Here is a 21,385-nt window from a genome sequence, read left to right on the forward strand (position 1 = left end):
ACATACCTCACCACGTACAATGTAGAAATTGCACAGTATTTTCTTACCTTCGAGGAAAATTTGAGATGAACTTCGGCTTCGTCTGCGAGACTTTTCTTGACTTGGGCCCAAGATTCCCCCAGGGTCCTGGCGAACACAAAATCGTATTACATGACTTTATACTGCATTACCTTTCACAGTAAATTATAGCATTGAGCTCATTATACATATTATATCACACTATATTACGGTATATTTTATTACGTTTTATTACACTATAATTACATTTATGTTACATTTTATATTATTTTACATCTGTAGTCATATTGCTACGTTTGCTTTACAAGAAAAACCACAGCTAAGAATGCAGCAGCTCTGGATGTAACTAGAGTAAAAGGCAAGGTGTAACCCATGGGAGGGAGCTCAGCTGAGGTCCATGGTGAGCATGCTTCTCCTAATAAATGTGGAGCAGGTCCCTTTAAGAAACCGTGTAATCCACCGTAACCCCCCGAGTGCCGTTGGCTGCAGGATTAGTAATCGCCACTGGATTTATCGCTCAGGTGAAGGTGGTGGGTGCCGTTCTGGGAGGCATCTCCAGACCCGTCGCCTCGGGCACAGCAGCTTTGTGAATATGGAGGAGGCCTGCTGGCTCCAAATCTGCCCCATTAATAATAGATTAGGGTTTGGAGGTGCCCAATCTGCTGAATTATGGGACTATTAACTCAGAGACCTCAATAAATTCAGCCCCGTGCAGACATCAAGGGGGAGAGAGGACGCAGGAGACGTGCACCGTAACCAGGATACACATCCCGGTAATATGGTTAACCCCCACTCCATGTCCTGCTGTACCACAAGTGTCGAACTGGATGAGAACTGTACATAGGGCAGATATCAGAGCTCCAGACACCAGGGACATCGTCAGAGCACCAGACACCAGAGACATCGTCAGAGCACCAGACACCAGGGACATCGTCAGAGCACCAGACACCAGGGACATCGTCAGAGCACCAGACACCAGGGACATCGTCAGAGCACCAGACACCAGGGACATCGTCAGAGCACCAGACACCAGGGACATCGTCAGAGCACCAGACACATCGTCAGAGCACCAGACACATCGTCAGAGCACCAGACACATCGTCAGAGCACCAGACACCGGGGACATCGTCAGAGCACCAGACACCGGGGACATCGTCAGAGCACCAGACACCGGGGACATCCATCAGAGCACCAGACACCGGGGACATCCATCAGAGCACCAGACACCGGGGACATCGTCAGAGCACCAGACACCGGGGACATCGTCAGAGCACCAGACACCAGGGACACCCATCAGAGCACCAGACACCAGGGACATCGTCAGAGCACCAGACACCGGGGACATCGTCAGAGCACCAGACACCAGGGACATCCATCAGAGCACCAGACACCAGGGACATCCATCAGAGCACCAGACACCAGGGACATCCATCAGAGCACCAGACACCGGGGACATCCATCAGAGCACCAGACACCGGGGACATCCATCAGAGCACCAGACACCGGGGACATCCATCAGAGCACCAGACACCGGGGACATCGTCAGAGCACCAGACACCGGGGACATCGTCAGAGCACCAGACACCGGGGACATCCATCAGAGCACCAGATACCAGGGACATCCATCAGAGCACCAGACACCGGGGACATCCATCAGAGCACCAGACACCGGGGACATCGTCAGAGCACCAGACACCGGGGACATCGTCAGAGCACCAGACAGCAGGGACATCCATCAGAGCACCAGACACCAGGGACATCCATCAGAGCACCAGACACCGGGGACATCGTCAGAGCACCAGACACCAGGGACATCGTCAGAGCACCAGACACCAGAGACATCGTCAGAGCACCAGACACCAGAGACATCGTCAGAGCACCAGACACCCATCAGAGCACCAGACACCGGGGACATCCATCAGAGCACCAGACACCCATCAGAGCACCAGACACCGGGGACATCCATCAGAGCACCAGACACCAGGGACATCGTCAGAGCACCAGACACCGGGGACATCGTCAGAGCACCAGACACCGGGGACACCCATCAGAGCACCAGACACCAGGGACATCCATCAGAGCACCAGACACCAGGGACATCCACCACAGCACCAGACACCGGGGACATCCATCAGAGCACCAGACACCAGGGACATCGTCAGAGCACCAGACACCGGGGACATCGTCAGAGCACCAGACACCGGGGACACCCATCAGAGCACCAGACACCAGGGACATCCATCAGAGCACCAGACACCAGGGACATCCACCACAGCACCAGACACCAGGGACATCCATCAGTGCACCAGACACCAGGGACACCCATCAGAGCACCAGACACCAGGGACATCCATCAGAGCACCAGACACCAGGGACTCCCATCAGAGCACCAGACACCAGGGACATCGTCAGAGCACCAGACACCAGGGACATCCATCACAGCACCAGACACCAGGGACATCATCAGCCCCCCCAGACATTAGGGATATTATCAGCCCCCCAGAAATCAGGGATATCATCAGACCACTAGACATGAGGGATATTAACAGACATCAAGGATATTATCAGATTACTGGAATATTATTAGACCTCTACACACCAGGAACATTACGAGGCCACTAGACACCAGGGATATTATCAGACCAATAGACATTAGGTATATTAAGTACTATAGCACTAACTGATGCAATTACTAGTTACTAGTACCCTGTATCACCTGTGATATTAAATACCACTAGACACCAGGGATCTTATTAGATGACAAGACTTCTATATTATGCCCCTATATATATCAGGCATATTATCAGACCTCCGGGAATATTACTAGATCACTAAACCACCAGGGATATTACGCTTATAAACACTAGGGATAGAATTCAACCCAAGACATTAATATTATAAAGTCCCTAAACATCAGGGTTAATGTGCATGAGACATTAATAGTATATGGATTTATTAATACCACCAGCGATACCACTAGACACCAGGGATATTATATTATTATTCAGCCACTAAATTAACAGAAATAATGACTGAATACCAGGGAATTGTTAAATCACTAGAAATTAGGGATACCTCAAGACACCGGTATATTATTAGACCACTATACCACTGAAGATTAGATAAAAGCACTTGACACCAGGGATATTACTAAACCTCTACACTACCAAACTGTATAAGACCATATCACACCAAGTCCTATACCACCAGTCACTGGACACCAGGGATATTACTTAATTGGGCTCATAAAACCACTGGACACCAGGGGTATAACTAAACCGCTACACTGTTTATAGGTCCATGTGATCCCAGGTATACTATTGAACCCCTATACCACCAGACTATTTGTGAGACCACTGGACACCAGGGATATTACTAAATCTCTATACCACCAGACTATTTGTGAGCCCACTGGACACCAGGGATATTACTAAATCTCTATACCACCAGACTATTTGTGAGACCACTAGACACCAGGGATATTATTGAACTTCTACTGGACTTATAAAACCACTGCACACAGGAGGTTATTACTAAACCTATAAACTACTGGACTGTTTATATAACACCACTTGATCCGAATGAAGCAAACCCCCAGCTCACCCACAGCTGAATGCCGGGACGTGCAGAACAAACAGCAAGGTAAGTAGCGGAGAAGTCCAGCATCCAGAAACTTGGAGTCTTTATTTAAGCAGGAATAAAACCCATCACAGGAAAGTTACAAAAACCATAGCATCAATCCGAAGTGTTCCACAGGTTGAAACGCGTCATCAGTTTGATGCTATGCTTTCCTAACTTTCCTGTGATAGATTTTACTCTTGCTTTAAGAGTGCTGGACTTCTCCGCTACCACTTCATCCCAGGTACATTATTGAACCCCTATACCATCAGACTTAACAAGACCACTGGACGCCGTTACTAAACCTCTATACCATCAGTCTATTTATATGAACACTTGATCCCTGGTATATTACTTAACCCTAATCCACCGGACTGTTCATAAAACCACTGGACGTAGATCTCTGCACCACCAGGGATAGGTACTGAGTTATTTTTTGTCCATTCACTGCTCCAGTATGAAAGACTGAAATCTTCCGTACTGGAGCTGTATAGATTAAAAAAATATTAAAAAATAAATAAATATTATATATATATATAAAAAAGAAGAAAACACATGTCAGATGCTTCCAAAACTATAGTGTGCCGTACCACCATGAAATATACCTGGTGCTATTATATAGTGTGTCATATCCCCATGAACTGTGCCTGGTGCTGTATAGTGTGTCATAGCCCCATCAACTGTGCCTGGTTCTGTATAGTGTGTCATATCCCCATGAACTGTGCCTGGTGCTGTATAGTGTGTCATAGCCCCATCAACTGTGCCTGGTGCTGTATAGTGTGTCATAGCCCCATCAACTGTGCCTGGTGCTGTATAGTGTGTCATAGCCCCATCAACTGTGCCCGGTGCTGTATAGTGTGTCATATCCCCATGAACTGTGCCCGGTGCTGTATAGTGTGTCATATCCCCATGAACTGTGCCCGGTGCTGTATAGTGTGTCATATCCCCATGAACTGTGCCTGGTGCTGTATAGTGTGTCATATCCCCATGAACTGTGCCCGGTGCTGTATAGTGTGTCATATCCCCATGAACTGTGCCCGGTGCTGTATAGTGTGTCATATCCCCATGAACTGTGCCTGGTGCTGTATAGTGTGTCATATCCCCATGAACTATGCCTGGTGCTGTATAGTGTGTCATATCCCCATGAACTGTGCCCGGTGCTGTATAGTGTGTCATATCCCCATGAACTGTGCCCGGTGCTGTATAGTGTGTCATATCCCCATGAACTGTGCCCGGTGCTGTATAGTGTGTCATATCCCCATGAACTATGCCTGGTGCTGTATAGTGTGTCATATGCCCATGAACTGTGCCCGGTGCTGTATAGTGTGTCATATCCCCATGAACTGTGCCTGGTGCTGTATAGTGTGTCATATCCCCATGAACTATGTCTGGTGCTGTATAGTGTGTCATATCCCCATGAACTATGTCTGGTGCTGTATAGTGTGTCATACCCCCATGAACTGTGCCTGGTGCTGCTGTTATTATATGGTGTGCTAGTCCAATGAGGCAAACCTTTATGATTACTCAGCTTGTTAAATGCTTTTCATAAAATGCTTTGCCATGGGATGTGGGATAGAAATATGTGCAACCAGAACTATCTATTCACATTTACCGCGTTTTTGTACCTTTTGGATGACTGAGCAATTGACGATACCCTCATGGGCACCATCTGAGCCAAGCAATATTTACCAGCGAGACTTCTAGCCAATAATTATTTTAGTTCCCCTTTAATTTATTAGCAAATCACCCCTGAATTTGAAAGATGGTGCTTGTAAAAATCCTCGAATTCCGTACTACAAAGGGTTATTGGCTCCTTCCAGCCGCCTTTGCTTCTACATAATCATGCGATCACTTTCGCATTGTGTTCTCAGGGATAACTCCCCGGGTCGCGTTCTTTATCTTTCTCTGATCCCCTGTTCTGGTAAAAGGAATTATTCATGGAGTGTCACAAAAGAATTATGTAGTGAGACCACATGCGGCTTAACGAAACAAGTGGCCGCAGTGTGGTGAATGGCGTTGTAATCACACAGGGCGGCCACTAGAGGGCGGTGCAGGACAAGAAATACAGCTATATAAGAAAAATAACGTATGCCATAGATACCATAAACCAGAGGACCCACCCCCCCCATGTACAGTACAAGACCAAGCGCTGCCCCCGCTGACAGGATTACACCTGCAGCTCTACAGGAACGCACTGACATTTACAAACATGAGGCTGCAGCAGAGACGTCACTGGTGTGAAGGCAGCGTCTTCATGAAAGATGAGAGATCTCCCAGAAAGATGAGGTCTATGAGTATACCCACAATCTGATCGTATGAACTACTGACAGGCAAGAGCGCCACCTAGCTGCAGGAACCAATGAAAAAGCACAGCAACAAAGTGTAGTTCTGTGGGAGAAAAAGCACAGGATCAAGTATAACCTGATTACATGTCCAAGAGACCCCCACACCTTATACTAGAGTAACATCTATTACTGCTGACAACCTGCCTGTATATCCTGTATGAGAGGTAGTCACAGCCCCGCCCCCTGCTGATGACATCACTGATATAATGATATGTGATCAGACATGAGATCCACACTCCTTATACTACAGGAACATCTATTCATCTATTACTGCTGACAACCTGCCTGTATATCCTGTCTGAGAGGTAGTCACAGCCCCGCCTCCTGCTGATGACATCACTGATATAATGACATGTGATCAGACATGAGATCCACACTCCTTATACTACAGGAACATCTATTCATCTATTACTGCTGACAACCTGCCTGTATATCCTGTCTGAGAGGTTGTCACAGCCCCGCCCCCTGCTGATGACATCACTGATATAATGACATGTGATCAGACATGAGATCCACACACCTTATACTACAGGAACATCTATTACTGCTGACAACCTGCCTGTATATCATGTCTGAGAGGTAGTCACAGCCCCGCCCCCTGCTGATGACATCACTGATATAATGACATGTGATCAGACATGGGATCCACACACCTTATACTACAGGAACATCTATTCATCTATTACTGCTGACAACCTGCCTGTATATCCTGTCTGAGAGGTAGTCACAGCCCCGCCCCCTGCTGATGACATCACTGATATAATGACATGTGATCAGACATGAGATCCACACACCTTATACTACAGGAACATCTATTCATCTATTACTGCTGACAACCTGCCTGTATATCCTGTCTGAGAGGTAGTCACAGCCCCGCCCCCCTGCTGATGACATCACTGATATAATGACATGTGATCAGACATGAGATCCACACACCTTATACTACAGGAACATCTATTCATCTATTACTGCTGACAACCTGCCTGTATATCATGTCTGACAGGTTGTCACAGCCCCGCCCCCTGCTGATGACATCACTGATATAATGACATGTGATCAGACATGAGATCCACACTCCTTATACTACAGGAACATCTATTCATCTATTACTGCTGACAACCTGCCTGTATATCCTGTCTGAGAGGTTGTCACAGCCCCGCCCCCTGCTGATGACATCACTGATATAATGACATGTGATCAGACATGAGATCCACACTCCTTATACTACAGGAACATCTATTACTGCTGACAACCTGCCTGTATATCATGTCTGAGAGGTTGTCACAGCCCCGCCCCCTGCTGATGACATCACTGATATAATGACATGTGATCAGACATGGGATCCACACTCCTTATACTACAGGAACATCTATTCATCTATTACTGCTGACAACCTGCCTGTATGTCATGTCTGAGAGGTAGTCACAGCCCCGCCCCCTGCTGATGACATCACTGATATAATGACATGTGATCAGACATGGGATCCACACACCTTATACTACAGGAACATCTATTCATCTATTACTGCTGACAACCTGCCTGTATATCATGTCTGAGAGGTTGTCACAGCCCCGCCCCCGCTGATGACATCACTGATATAATGACATGTGATCAGACATGGGATCCACACACCTTATACTACAGGAACATCTATTCATCTATTACTGCTGACAACCTGCCTGTATATCCTGTCTGAGAGGTAGTCACAGCCCCGCCCCCTGCTGATGACATCACTGATATAATGACATGTGATCAGACATGAGATCCACACTCCTTATACTACAGGAACATCTATTCATCTATTACTGCTGACAACCTGCCTGTATATCCTGTCTGAGAGGTAGTCACAGCCCCGCCCACTGCTGATGACATCACTGATATAATGACATGTGATCAGACATGAGATCCACACTCCTTATACTACAGGAACATCTATTCATCTATTACTGCTGACAACCTGCCTGTATATCATGTCTGAGAGGTTGTCACAGCCCCGCCCACTGCTGATGACATCACTGATATAATGACATGTGATCAGACATGAGATCCACACTCCTTATACTACAGGAACATCTATTCATCTATTACTGCTGACAACCTGCCTGTATGTCATGTCTGAGAGGTAGTCACAGCCCCGCCCCCTGCTGATGACATCACTGATATAATGACATGTGATCAGACATGAGATGCACACTCCTTATACTACAGGAACATCTATTCATCTATTACTGCTGACAACCTGCCTGTATATCCTGTCTGAGAGGTTGTCACAGCCCCGCCCCCTGCTGATGACATCACTGATATAATGACATGTGATCAGACATGAGATCCACACACCTTATACTACAGGAACATCTATTCATCTATTACTGCTGACAACCTGCCTGTATATCCTGTCTGAGAGGTAGTCACAGCCCCGCCCCCTGCTGATGACATCACTGATATAATGACATGTGATCAGACATGAGATCCACACACCTTATACTACACCTGACTTTGTTATTAATGGAAAGATTTTTTTTCCCCAGTGAAGTAGTCACAACTCCGCCCTCTTTTCGGTTAATTCTCTGATTTCTGGATGTTAAACGTTCAGTATGCAGATGATTGTAGGACAATGTAATGATCTGCAGACGACTCACCCTTCCTCTTGTGACGCCAGAGAATTCTGGGACAGTTTTGCCAAATTTTTGGCATATTCTTCCTCAATCTTGATCCTGAGAAGTAAATTACAGAAAAAGTGAAATAAAAGGTATTTTCTGGAGAATCCCTTTAATGGGCTGCGACTGAATAGAAGGCTAAGGGAGGAGCCAAGAGACAGGGGGTGTTCTGGTGCTCTGGTTACAGAACATGGATCGTGGAGTCCAAACTAACTATGGAAAAATCAGGATACAGTCTTCTATGTTTTACCACTGGATTAATAAAAACTGAGCAAGAACGGGTCCAAACGGCTGCCCTAGGGCCCAGAAGCAGAGGAAGCCCCACCCCTGCTTAACTCCGACTACGCCCTATACCTATTCAGTGCTCCCCTCTCCACAGGCCAAGCATGGTGTCTGGATAGAAAGTGTGACATCTACTGGCCCTTAGAGACGTTAATCTGATAACTGTTCTGGGGCCCCCCCATATCTCCAGTGGAGAATTGCCGACCCTACAAGACTCCTCAAGGCACTCTCCCCAAGGAGATATAGTACCCACCAAGGTCCATAAACCATTGATCTGAATCTCCCCTCCACACGGAGGATGAGGCGGCACCACCTGACAACTGGCTCCACCCCCTTCTCATGAATATTCACAATTATAATACGCCAAGAAAGTCTGCAGAGTTTTCCTTTAGAGTTTCAGTGTGATGGAATTAGGTTAAAGTCCAGGGGGAAAGGGCAGCGGTTATTAGGAGAAGAGAAGAAGATCATGAATACCGTTCACGGATGAATTCTGCCATCTCCTTCTGCATTTGTTTTCCTTTAAGCTGTTTCTGGAGGAGTTCTTCAAATCCGGTCACCGAGCTGTTTCCTTGTGGATCTTTTTTATCTGCCTATAAAACAAGAATCCGAATGAATAAATGAATTATCTGAAATTCTGCAAATCAATTCTAAATGTTATACAGTCCTGTTCCTGTGTACAAGAATATATATATACACACACACACACACAACCCTTAAAGCCACATTTTAGTAAGCCTTCTGTATTAAGAATTCCATTATTTTCCCTTATAACAATGGTATAAGGGAAAATAATAAAATATACAGATAACCTAACCTGAACTTCAGTGAAGAAGTCCGGGTTTGGGTCTGGGTATCACAGTCAGTTTTTTATCACGCGCGTGCAAAACGCATTGTACCCGCGCGATAAAAACTGAACATCGGTACGCAAACGCAGACAAAACAGACTGGAATTGCGTAGCTACTCGCACGATTTTCACTGATCACAGACGCAACACATCCGGACCTAATCTGGACACGCTCGTCTGCAAGGGGCCTAACACTGCCTATTATAAACAAGAATATAACTACTATAATACTGCCTCCTATGTACAAGATTATAACTACTATAATACTGCCTCCTATGTACAAGATTATAACTACTATAATACTGCCTCCTATGTACAAGAATATAACTACTATAATACTGCTCCTATATACAAGAATATAACTACTATAATACTGCCTCCTATGTACAAGAATATAACTACTATAATACTGCTCCTATGTACAAGAATATAACTACTATAATACTGCTCCTATGTACAAGAATATAACTACTATAATACTGCTCCTATGTACAAGAATATAACTACTATAATACTGCTCCTATGTACAAGAATATAACTACTATAATACTGCTCCTATGTACAAGAATATAACTCCTATAATACTGCTCCTATGTACAAGAATATAACTACTATAATACTGCTCCTATGTACAAGAATATAACTACTATAATACTGCCTCCTATGTACAAGAATACAACTACTATAATACTGCTCCTATGTACAAGAATACATCTACTATAATACTGCCTTCTATGTACAAGAATATAACTACTATAATACTGCCTCCTATGTACAAGAATATAACTACTATAATACTGCTCCTATGTTCAAGAATATAACTGCTATAATACTGCCTTCTATGTACAAGAATATAACTGCTATAATACTGCTCCTATGTACAAGAATATAACTACTATAATACTGCCCCTATGAACAAGAATATAACTACTATAATACTGCTCCTATGTACAAGAATATCACTACTATAATACTGCCCCTATGTACAAGAATATAACTACTATAATACTGCTCTTATGTACAAGAATATAACTACTATAATACTGCTCCTATGTACAAGAATATAACTACTGTAATACTGCTCCTATGTACAGGAATATAACTACTATAATACTGCTCCTATGTACAAGAATATAACTACTATAATACTGCCTCCTATGTACAAGAATATAACTACTATAATACTGCCTCCTATGTACAAGAATATAACTACTATAATACTGCCTCCTATGTACAAGAATATAAATACTATAATACTGCCTCCTATGTACAAGAATATAACTACTATAATACTGCTCCTATGTACAAGAATATAACTACTATAATACTGCTCCTATGTACAAGAATATAACTCCTATAATACTGCTCCTATGTACAAGAATATAACTACTATAATACTGCTCCTATGTACAAGAATATAACTACTATAATACTGCCTCCTATGTACAAGAATACAACTACTATAATACTGCTCCTATGTACAAGAATACATCTACTATAATACTGCCTTCTATGTACAAGAATATAACTACTATAATACTGCCTCCTATGTACAAGAATATAACTACTATAATACTGCTCCTATGTTCAAGAATATAACTGCTATAATACTGCCTTCTATGTACAAGAATATAACTGCTATAATACTGCTCCTATGTACAAGAATATAACTACTATAATACTGCCCCTATGAACAAGAATATAACTACTATAATACTGCTCCTATGTACAAGAATATCACTACTATAATACTGCCCCTATGTACAAGAATATAACTACTATAATACTGCTCTTATGTACAAGAATATAACTACTATAATACTGCTCCTATGTACAAGAATATAACTACTGTAATACTGCTCCTATGTACAGGAATATAACTACTATAATACTGCTCCTATGTACAAGAATATAACTACTATAATACTGCCTCCTATGTACAAGAATATAACTACTATAATACTGCCTCCTATGTACAAGAATATAAGTACTATAATACTGCCTTCTATGTACAAGAATATAACTACTATAATACTGTCTCCTATGTACAAGAATATAACTACTATAATACTGCTCCTATGTACAAGAATATAACTACTATAATACTGCTCCTATGTACAAGAATATAACTACTATAATACTGCTCCTATGTACAAGAATATAACTACTATAATACTGCTCCTATGTACAAGAATATAACTACTATAATACTGCCTCCTAAGTACAAGAATATATCTACTATAATACTGCCTCCTATGTACAAGAATATAACTACTATATTACTGCCTCTGGTACAGAAGTGTTTGCCTGTATTCCCAGTCCATCTCAAAACTATAGTGAGCGCCGACCTGTCAGACTTACACACAGTGATCACTATTGACAGCTGGGAGCACAGAGCAGCCACTAGCACCTGCCAATCATTAGTATGCAGCAGGAGCAGGACAGCGGAGCCTGAGGAAGGAGTCTCAGGGGAAAGAACTGTCACATGGCAGAGGATGATAAGAAGCCGACACAAAGAAGGAGTAAAAAGTGACATTATTACAAGGTTAAAGGACTGATCCATTATATAGAACTCCTGTGTAATAATATCTGAACAGACATAAGAAACATATTATATACAGGAGATGCCCAGGTTATACCAGCATGCTCCATATCACTATATACAAGAAGATGTATAACTTATACCAGCTGTACATATATAATTATATACAGGAGATACCCAGGTTATACCAGCATGGTCCATATCACTATATACAAGGAGATGTATAACTTATACCAGCTGTACATATATAATTATATACAGGAGATACCCAGGTTATACCAGCATGGTCCATATCACTATATACAAGAAGATGTATAACATACCAGCTGTACATATATAATTATATACAGGAGATGCCCAGGTTATACCAGCATGGTCCATATCACTGTATACGAGAAGATGTATAACTTATACCAGCTGTACATATATAATTATATACAGGAGATGCCCAGGTTATACCAGCATGCTCCATATCACTATATACAAGAAGATGTTTAACTTATACCAGCTGTACATATATAATTATATACAGGAGATACCCAGGTTAAACCAACATGCTCCATATCACTATATACAAGAAGATGTATAACTTATACCAGCTGTACATATATAATTATATACGGGAGATACTCAGGTTATACCAGCTGTACATATATAATTATATACAGGAGATGCCCAGGTTATACCAGCATGGTCCATATCACTGTATACAAGAAGATGTATAACTTATACCAGCTATACATATATAATTATTTACAGGAGATACCCAGGTTATACCAGCATGCTCCATATCATTATATACAAGAAGATGTATAACTTATACCAGCTGTACATATATAATTATATACAGGAGATGCCCAGGTTATACCAGCATGCTCCATATCACTATATACAAGAAGATGTATAACTTATACCAGCTGTACATATATAATTATATACAGGAGATGCCCAGGTTATACCAGCATGCTCCATATCACTATATACAAGAAGATGTATAACTTATACCAGCTGTACATATATCATTATATACAGGAGATGCCCAGGTTATACCAGCATGGTCCATATCACTATATACAAGAAGATGTATAACTTATACCAGCTGTACATATATCATTATATACAGGAGATGCCCAGGTTATACCAGAATGCTAAATATCAATGTATACAAGAAGATGTATAACTTATACCAGCTGTACATATATAATTATATACAGGAGATGCCCAGGTTATACCAGCATGGTCCATATCACTATATACAAGAAGATGTATAACTTATACCAGCTGTACATATATAATTATATACAGGAGATACCCAGGTTATACCAGCATGGTCCATATCACTATATACAAGAAGATGTATAACTTATACCAGCTGTACATATATAATTATATACAGGAGATGCCCAGGTTATACCAGCATGCTCCATATCACTATATACAAGAAGATGTATAACTTATACCAGCTGTACATATATAATTATATACAGGAGATACCCAGGTTATACCAGCATGCTCCATATCACTATATACAAGAAGATGTATAACTTATACCAGCTGTACATATATGATTATATACAGGAGATGCCCAGGTTATACCAGCATGCTCTATATCACTATATACAAGAAGATGTATAACTTATACCAGCTGTACATATATAATTATATACAGGAGATACCCAGGTTATACCAGCATGGTCCATATCACTATATACAAGAAGATGTATAACTTATACCAGCCGTACATATATAATTATATACAGGAGATGCCCAGGTTATACCAGCATGCTCCATATCACTATATACAATAAGGTGTATAACTTATACCAGCTGTACATATATAATTATATACAGGAGATACCCAGGTTATACCAGCATGCTCCATATCACTATATACAAGAAGATGTATAACTTATACCAGCTGTACATATATAATTATATACAGGAGATGCCCAGGTTATACCAGCATGGTCCATATCACTATATACAAGAAGATGTATAACTTATACCAGCTGTACATATATAATTATATACAGGAGATACCCAGGTTATACCAGCATGCTCCATATCACTATATACAAGAAGATGTATAACTTATACCAGCTGTACATATATGATTATATACAGGAGATGCCCAGGTTATACCAGCATGCTCCATATCACTATATACAAGAAGATGTATAACTTATACCAGCCGTACATATATAATTATATACAGGAGATGCCCAGGTTATACCAGCATGGTCCATATCACTATATACAAGAAGATGTATAACTTATACCAGCTGTACATATATAATTATATACAGGAGATACCCAGGTTATACCAGCATGCTCCATATCACTATATACAAGAAGATGTATAACTTATACCAGCTGTACATATATAATTATATACAGGAGATACCCAGGTTATACCAGCATGCTCCATATCACTATATACAAGAAGATGTATAACTTATACCAGCTGTACATATATAATTATATACAGGAGATGCCCAGGTTATACCAGCATGGTCCATATCACTATATACAAGAAGATGTATAACTTATACCAGCTGTACATATATAATTATATACAGGAGATGCCCAGGTTATACCAGCATGGTCCATATCACTATATACAAGAAGATGTATAACTTATACCAGCTGTACATATATAATTATATACAGGAGATACCCAGGTTATACCAGCATGGTCCATATCACTGTATACAAGAAGATGTATAACTTATACCAGCTGTACATATATAATTATATACAGGAGATGCCCAGGTTATACCAGCATGCTCCATATCACTATATACAAGAAGATGTATAACTTATACCAGCTGTACATATATAATTATATACAGGAGATACCCAGGTTATACCAGCATGGTCCATATCACTATATACAAGAAGATGTATAACTTATACCAGCTGTACATATATAATTATATACAGGAGATACCCAGGTTATACCAGCATGGTCCATATCACTGTATACAAGAAGATGTATAACTTATACCAGCTGTACATATATAATTATATACAGGAGATGCCCAGGTTATACCAGCATGGTCCATATCACTATATACAAGAAGTCGAAGGACTTGCCCAGAAATAATCGCAGTAGCTCCACTCTCCGGGCTTCAGCAGTTGCTGCTCCGGCATGGTGTCAGGGTGGGGGAACGTCACACAGTTTATCTGTAGGAGACAAAAACATCATATTCCAATATTGTAATTTTTTTTAAATGTTTGCGTCATTTCAATTATTTCCTAGCTCATAGATAAATCATTGTATACAATACAAATGGCCGACAGTGATTAGTGAGTCCTCCTAGTGTCCATGATGGCGGTTTCATGGAGCTCATCATTGGTCACATCTCTGGTTGTCATTTGTGCCTGTAGTTCTCGCATTCTATTCTTTAACCCCATGTAACAAGAGCTCTTTGGAGCTTCACCTTATTAATGTGAATTTATCTTGGACTATTTTCAAGAAAACCAATTGTCTCTCCACATAGAAGGATCCTAAGAAACCAATCTGGCACTTTAAACACAATTAGAAGAGTTTGATGGTTCCCATTGAGATACAGAGGAAAAGGTCAGAGACTAGTGGAGAAAATGAGCTGTAGTGTGAACCCTTCATGGAGAGACCAACTTCATTTAGACAACATTTATATAGATTGAGGTCGTGATCAACAAGTCGAAATGAGAGCACCGAGGCAGCTATGGGGCCAATAGAGAGGAGACCAATTTCATCCTTCTTGCTCATAGGTAGGTTAATGGAAGCCAGAAACTGCTCCATGGGTCATGGTGTCCACATTTACTAATAGGACTCAGTAGGATTTGGGTAGAATAGACAATGGATCTTGGTAGCTCTCGGTGTCTTCTTTGGGTAGAAGTTCATGTATGACCTCTGGTTGAGAGATGTTTTGAGAAAGGGCAGTCAGGATAATTTTGAGGCCTTTAACCCAAGGACATGGGTTCAGAAGAGGTCCTTCATGGTCAATGCTGTTGAGCATACTGGATACAGCTTATTTTTGCATACATGAGATGGTCAGGTTTACTCTGCATGGATGGGATACAGTGATATTGCTCTACTTAAGGGCCTGAAAAGTGGTTGACCCAATAAGGAGGTCAGATTTTGTAGGTCAGTAATTTCCTTGATTAAAGGAAGATCATTGCTGACAGGTTGGTTGGTGGAAACAGTCAGAGATTCTGATCTCCAATAAGTTGTGGTTCTTAGGGGGTTAGATACAGCAAACTTACGGCCTGCACCAGGAGAAGGGGACATTTTGTTCTCTACTATAAGGGTCTTTCTTTCTGACCTACAGAGGTACACAAGGTATATATGTGTCTTTTGGATGTTATAGAAGTAATATTCTGTAGGACAAAACATCTTCAACCTTTCAAGATTTGCACACCCTTCATCAGGTCCTGGTAATACAGCTTTACATGGATTAGTGATGCGAATGATGTGAGTATCACAGAGTTGAGGATATCAAAAATTCAACTTTTTTTTTTACATCCATAAATGTTTTTGAATTTCTCCCTCAAGAACATGACATGGAGGTCATAAACAAAAAGAGGTGGGATATAGAGAGGAGTTCAAGAACAACCTGACACTGTGTGACATTGCAGAACAGCTTTGCTTTGCTAAATCAAAGCAATTGGAGAACACAATTGCTTTTTTCTCACTGAGTTCACACACCTATAGGAACTTCTCTGTGTGATGACCACCTGAGAGATCACAGGGAGTCAGCAGAATACATAATCGGTGAACCTATCACCAACCTGGAGAACAGAAAACGCTCCATCCACCTGAAGTTCCTGAGATACCTAAGGACAAGTCCTGAGTCGGAGTCTATGCCACCAATTCAGAACACCAAGGACATTAGGAGAATTTTCTAAATAAACGCTCTAAGAAGACTACTTTGAGAAGAATACACATTCAAAAAAGGGGAGACAGACGAGTCTGTCCAAGTCGTGAAAGAGCCGAGCAAGAAAAGTCAGGAACATAAGGCTGATGTCCTAAAAGAGATCACCAGGAGACAACTGGAAGATCTAGAGATGAGAGCCCTGGCTAAGATCTACAAGCATCTGTAATGATCTGCAGGTTTACCCCCGTCTCTGATCTGATCCAAAAGCTAGAGGCTAGGAATGGTCAGCTGTCCATGAAGAATGGCACCACTGAGGACCTGTGAAATAGGAGTGATCCGTGAGAGGCGACTAATGTGATACTGAGGATGTTTACTCCAAAACGGACTCTTTTAGATTTGATCTTGATGATGGTGCTGTCAGATACTCGCACGCCTTCACCATCATCTTCTCCAAACCATTACAAACCATATTCTGAGTATGGAGCTATATCGTAATGGAGGGTTCACTCTAGCGGCTCACAGATCCCACCAAAGTCATCAAGTCTTCTCAAAGACCCAGCAGAAGGCCCCTCATCTACAGCCGCCCTGCTCTACAAGCCTTCATCTGAAGCTTCTTCCAGGACACAACACATCGCATTTTTTTACTAGACCTCAGGATGTCCGCCATTACCGAAATAACTCTTTCTTAGAGCTCATGCACATGAACGTATTTTCTTTCAGTGTCTGTTCTGTTTTTTTTGTGGACCGCATGCAGAACCAATAATTTCAATGGGTTTGCAAAAAAAAAAAAAAAAACTGAAGTTACCCCGTGTGCATTCCGTTTCCATATGTCCGTATTTCCGCAAAAGAATAGAACACGTCCTATTATTGTCCGCATTACGGACAAGGATTGTACTGTTCTATTAGGGGCCAGCTCTTCCGTTCCGCAAAATACGGAATGCAGACGGCTGTCATCCGTATTTTTTGCGGTTCTGTGTTTTGCGGACCACAAAATATATATGGTCGTGTGCATGAGCCCTTATTTTCTAATTCTCACCGTACCCCTCCCCCGACAGAGTAACATGCAGGGAGCAGGGGACGAGACCCAAAGTGTACATACATATCCTGACCGCCGACCATCAGCAAACACGTGTCTCAGCTCTACTGAAAAACATACCAGAAACACAGTCCTGTATCTAAACCCATCGTGTGTGATACAGTCTGCTGAGCTGTGTATCTAATCCTACCCTGTGTGATACAGTCTGCTGAGCTGTGTATCTAATCCTATCCTGTGTGATACTGTCTGCTGAGCTGTGTATCTAATCCTACCCTGTGTGATACTGTCTGCTGAGCTGTGTATCTAATCCTACCCTGTGTGATACTGTCTGCTGAGCTGTGTATCTAATCCTATCCTGTGTGATACTGTCTGCTGAGCTGTGTATCTAATCCTACCCTGTGTGATACAGTCTGCTGAGCTGTATATCGAATCCTGTCCTGTGTGATACTGTCTGCTGAGCTGTGTATCTAATCCTATCCTGTGTGATACTGTCTGCTGAGCTGTGTATCTAATCCTACCCTGTGTGATACAGTCTGCTGAGCTGTATATCGAATCCTGTCCTGTGTGATACTGTCTGCTGAGCTGTGTATCTAATCCTATCCTGTGTGATACTGTCTGCTGAGCTGTGTATCTAATCCTATCCTGTGTGATACTGTCTGCTGAGCTGTGTATCTAATCCTACCCTGTGTGATACAGTCTGCTGAGCTGTGTATCTAATCCTATCCTGTGTGATACTGTCTGCTGAGCTGTGTATCTAATCCTATCATGTGTGATACTGTCTGCTGAGCTGTGTATCTAATCCTATCCTGTGTGATACAGTCTTCTGAGCTGAGTATCTAATCCTATCCTGTGTGATACAGTCTGCTGAGCTGTGTATCTAATCCTATCCTGTGTGATACTGTCTGCTGAGCTGTGTATCTAATCCTATCCTATGTGATACTGTCTGCTGAGCTGTATATCTAATCCTGTCCTGTGTGATACAGTCTTCTGAGCTGTGTATCTAATCCTATCCTGTGTGATACTGTCTGCTGAGCTGTGTATCTAATCCTATCCTGTGTGATACTGTCTGCTGAGCTGGGTATCTAATCCTATCCTATGTGATACTGTCTGCTGAGCTGTATATCTAATCCTGTCCTGTGTGATACAGTCTGCTGAGCTGTGTATCTAATCCTATCCTGTGTGATACTGTCTGCTGAGCTGTGTATCTAATCCTATCCTGTGTGATACTGTCTGCTGAGCTGGGTATCTAATCCTATCCTGTGTGATACTGCCTGCTGAGCTGTGTATCTAATCCTATCCTGTGTGATACTGTCTGCTGAGCTGTGTATCTAATCCTATGCTGTGTATCTAATCCTATCCTGTGTGATATTCTCTGCTGAGCTGTGTATCTAATCCTATCCTGTGTGATACTGTCTGCTGAGCTGTGTATCTAATCCTCCCCTGTGTGATACTGTCTGCTGAGCTGTGTATCTCATCCTCTCCTGTGTGATACTGCCTGCTGAGCTGTGTATCTAATCCTATCCTGTGTGATACTGTCTGCTGAGCTGTGTATCTAATCCTATCCTGTGTGATACTGTATGCTGAGCTGTGTATCTAATCCTATCCTGTGTGATACTATCTGCTGAGCTGTGTATCTAATCCTATCCTGTGTGATACAGTCTGCTGAGCTGTGTATCTAATCCTATCCTGTGTGATACTGTCTGCTGAGCTGTGTATCTAATCCTATCCTGTGTGATACTGTATGCGGAGCTGTGTATCTAATCCTATCCTGTGTGATACTATCTGCTGAGCTGTGTATCTAATCCTATCCTGTGTGATACTGCCTGCTGAGCTGTGTATCTAATCCTATCCTGTGTGATACTGTCTGCTGAGCTGTGTATCGAATCCTATCCTGTGTGATACAGTCTGCTGAGCTGTGTATCTAATCCTATGCTGTGTATCTAATCCTATCCTGTGTGATACTGTCTGCTGAGCTGTGTATCTAATCCTATCCTGTGTGATACTGTCTGCTGAGCTGTGTATCTAATCCTATCCTGTGTGATACTGTCTGCTGAGCTGGGTATCTAATCCTATCCTATGTGATACTGTCTGCTGAGCTGTATATCTAATCCTGTCCTGTGTGATACTGTCTGCTGAGCTGGGTATCTAATCCTATCCTGTGTGATACTGCCTGCTGAGCTGTGTATCTAATCCTATCCTGTGTGATACTGTCTGCTGAGCTGTGTATCTAATCCTATGCTGTGTATCTAATCCTATCCTGTGTGATATTCTCTGCTGAGCTGTGTATCTAATCCTATCCTGTGTGATACTGTCTGCTGAGCTGTGTATCTAATCCTCCCCTGTGTGATACTGTCTGCTGAGCTGTGTATCTCATCCTCTCCTGTGTGATACTGCCTGCTGAGCTGTGTATCTAATCCTATCCTGTGTGATACTGTCTGCTGAGCTGTGTATCTAATCCTATCCTGTGTGATACTGTCTGCTGAGCTGTGTATCTAATCCTATCCTGTGTGATACTGTATGCTGAGCTGTGTATCTAATCCTATCCTGTGTGATACTATCTGCTGAGCTGTGTATCTAATCCTATCCTGTGTGATACTGCCTGCTGAGCTGTGTATCTAATCCTATCCTGTGTGATACTGTCTGCTGAGCTGTGTATCTAATCCTATCCTGTGTGATACTGTCTGCTGAGCTGTGTATCGAATCCTATCCTGTGTGATACAGTCTGCTGAGCTGTGTATCTAATCCTATGCTGTGTATCTAATCCTATCCTGTGTGATACTGTCTGCTGAGCTGTGTATCTTATCCTATCCTGTGTGATACTATCTGCTGAGCTGTGTATCTAATCCTATCCTGTGTGATACTGTCTGCTGAGCTGTGTATCTAATCCTATCCTGTGTGATACTGTCTGCTGAGCTGTGTATCTAATCCTATCCTGTGTGATACTGTCTGCTGAGCTGTGTATCTAATCCCCTCCTGTGTGATACTGTCTGCTGAGCTGTGTATCTAATCCTATCCTGTGTGATACTGTCTGCTGAGCTGTGTATCTAATCCTATCCTGTGTGATACAGTCTGCTGAGCTGTGTATCTAATCCTATCCTGTGTGATACTGTCTGCTGAGCTGTGTATCTAATCCTATCCTGTGTGATACTGTCTGCTGAGCTGTGTATCTAATCCTATCCT

The 21,385-nt window shown here is 42.2% G+C and overlaps 1 protein-coding gene across 5 annotated transcripts in view; it reads right to left on the minus strand.

The window, feature by feature from the left end:
- GAS7 (growth arrest specific 7) overlaps positions 1-21,385 on the minus strand; it is a 158,109-nt gene that overhangs the window by 7,917 nt on the left and 128,807 nt on the right. For all 5 annotated transcript variants that reach the window (XM_040436067.1, XM_040436065.1, XM_040436064.1 and 2 more), the window contains 4 exons: positions 15,404-15,493; positions 9,395-9,510; positions 8,621-8,695; positions 48-126 (listed from right to left, as the gene is read on the minus strand). In XM_040436067.1, coding sequence (XP_040292001.1) covers positions 48-126; positions 8,621-8,695; positions 9,395-9,510; positions 15,404-15,493 — 360 coding nt within the window. The remainder of the gene's footprint in view (positions 1-47; positions 127-8,620; positions 8,696-9,394; positions 9,511-15,403; positions 15,494-21,385) is intronic.

This window comes from Bufo bufo, chromosome 6 (genome assembly GCF_905171765.1).
Source record: "Bufo bufo chromosome 6, aBufBuf1.1, whole genome shotgun sequence".
NCBI lineage: Eukaryota > Metazoa > Chordata > Amphibia > Anura > Bufonidae > Bufo > Bufo bufo.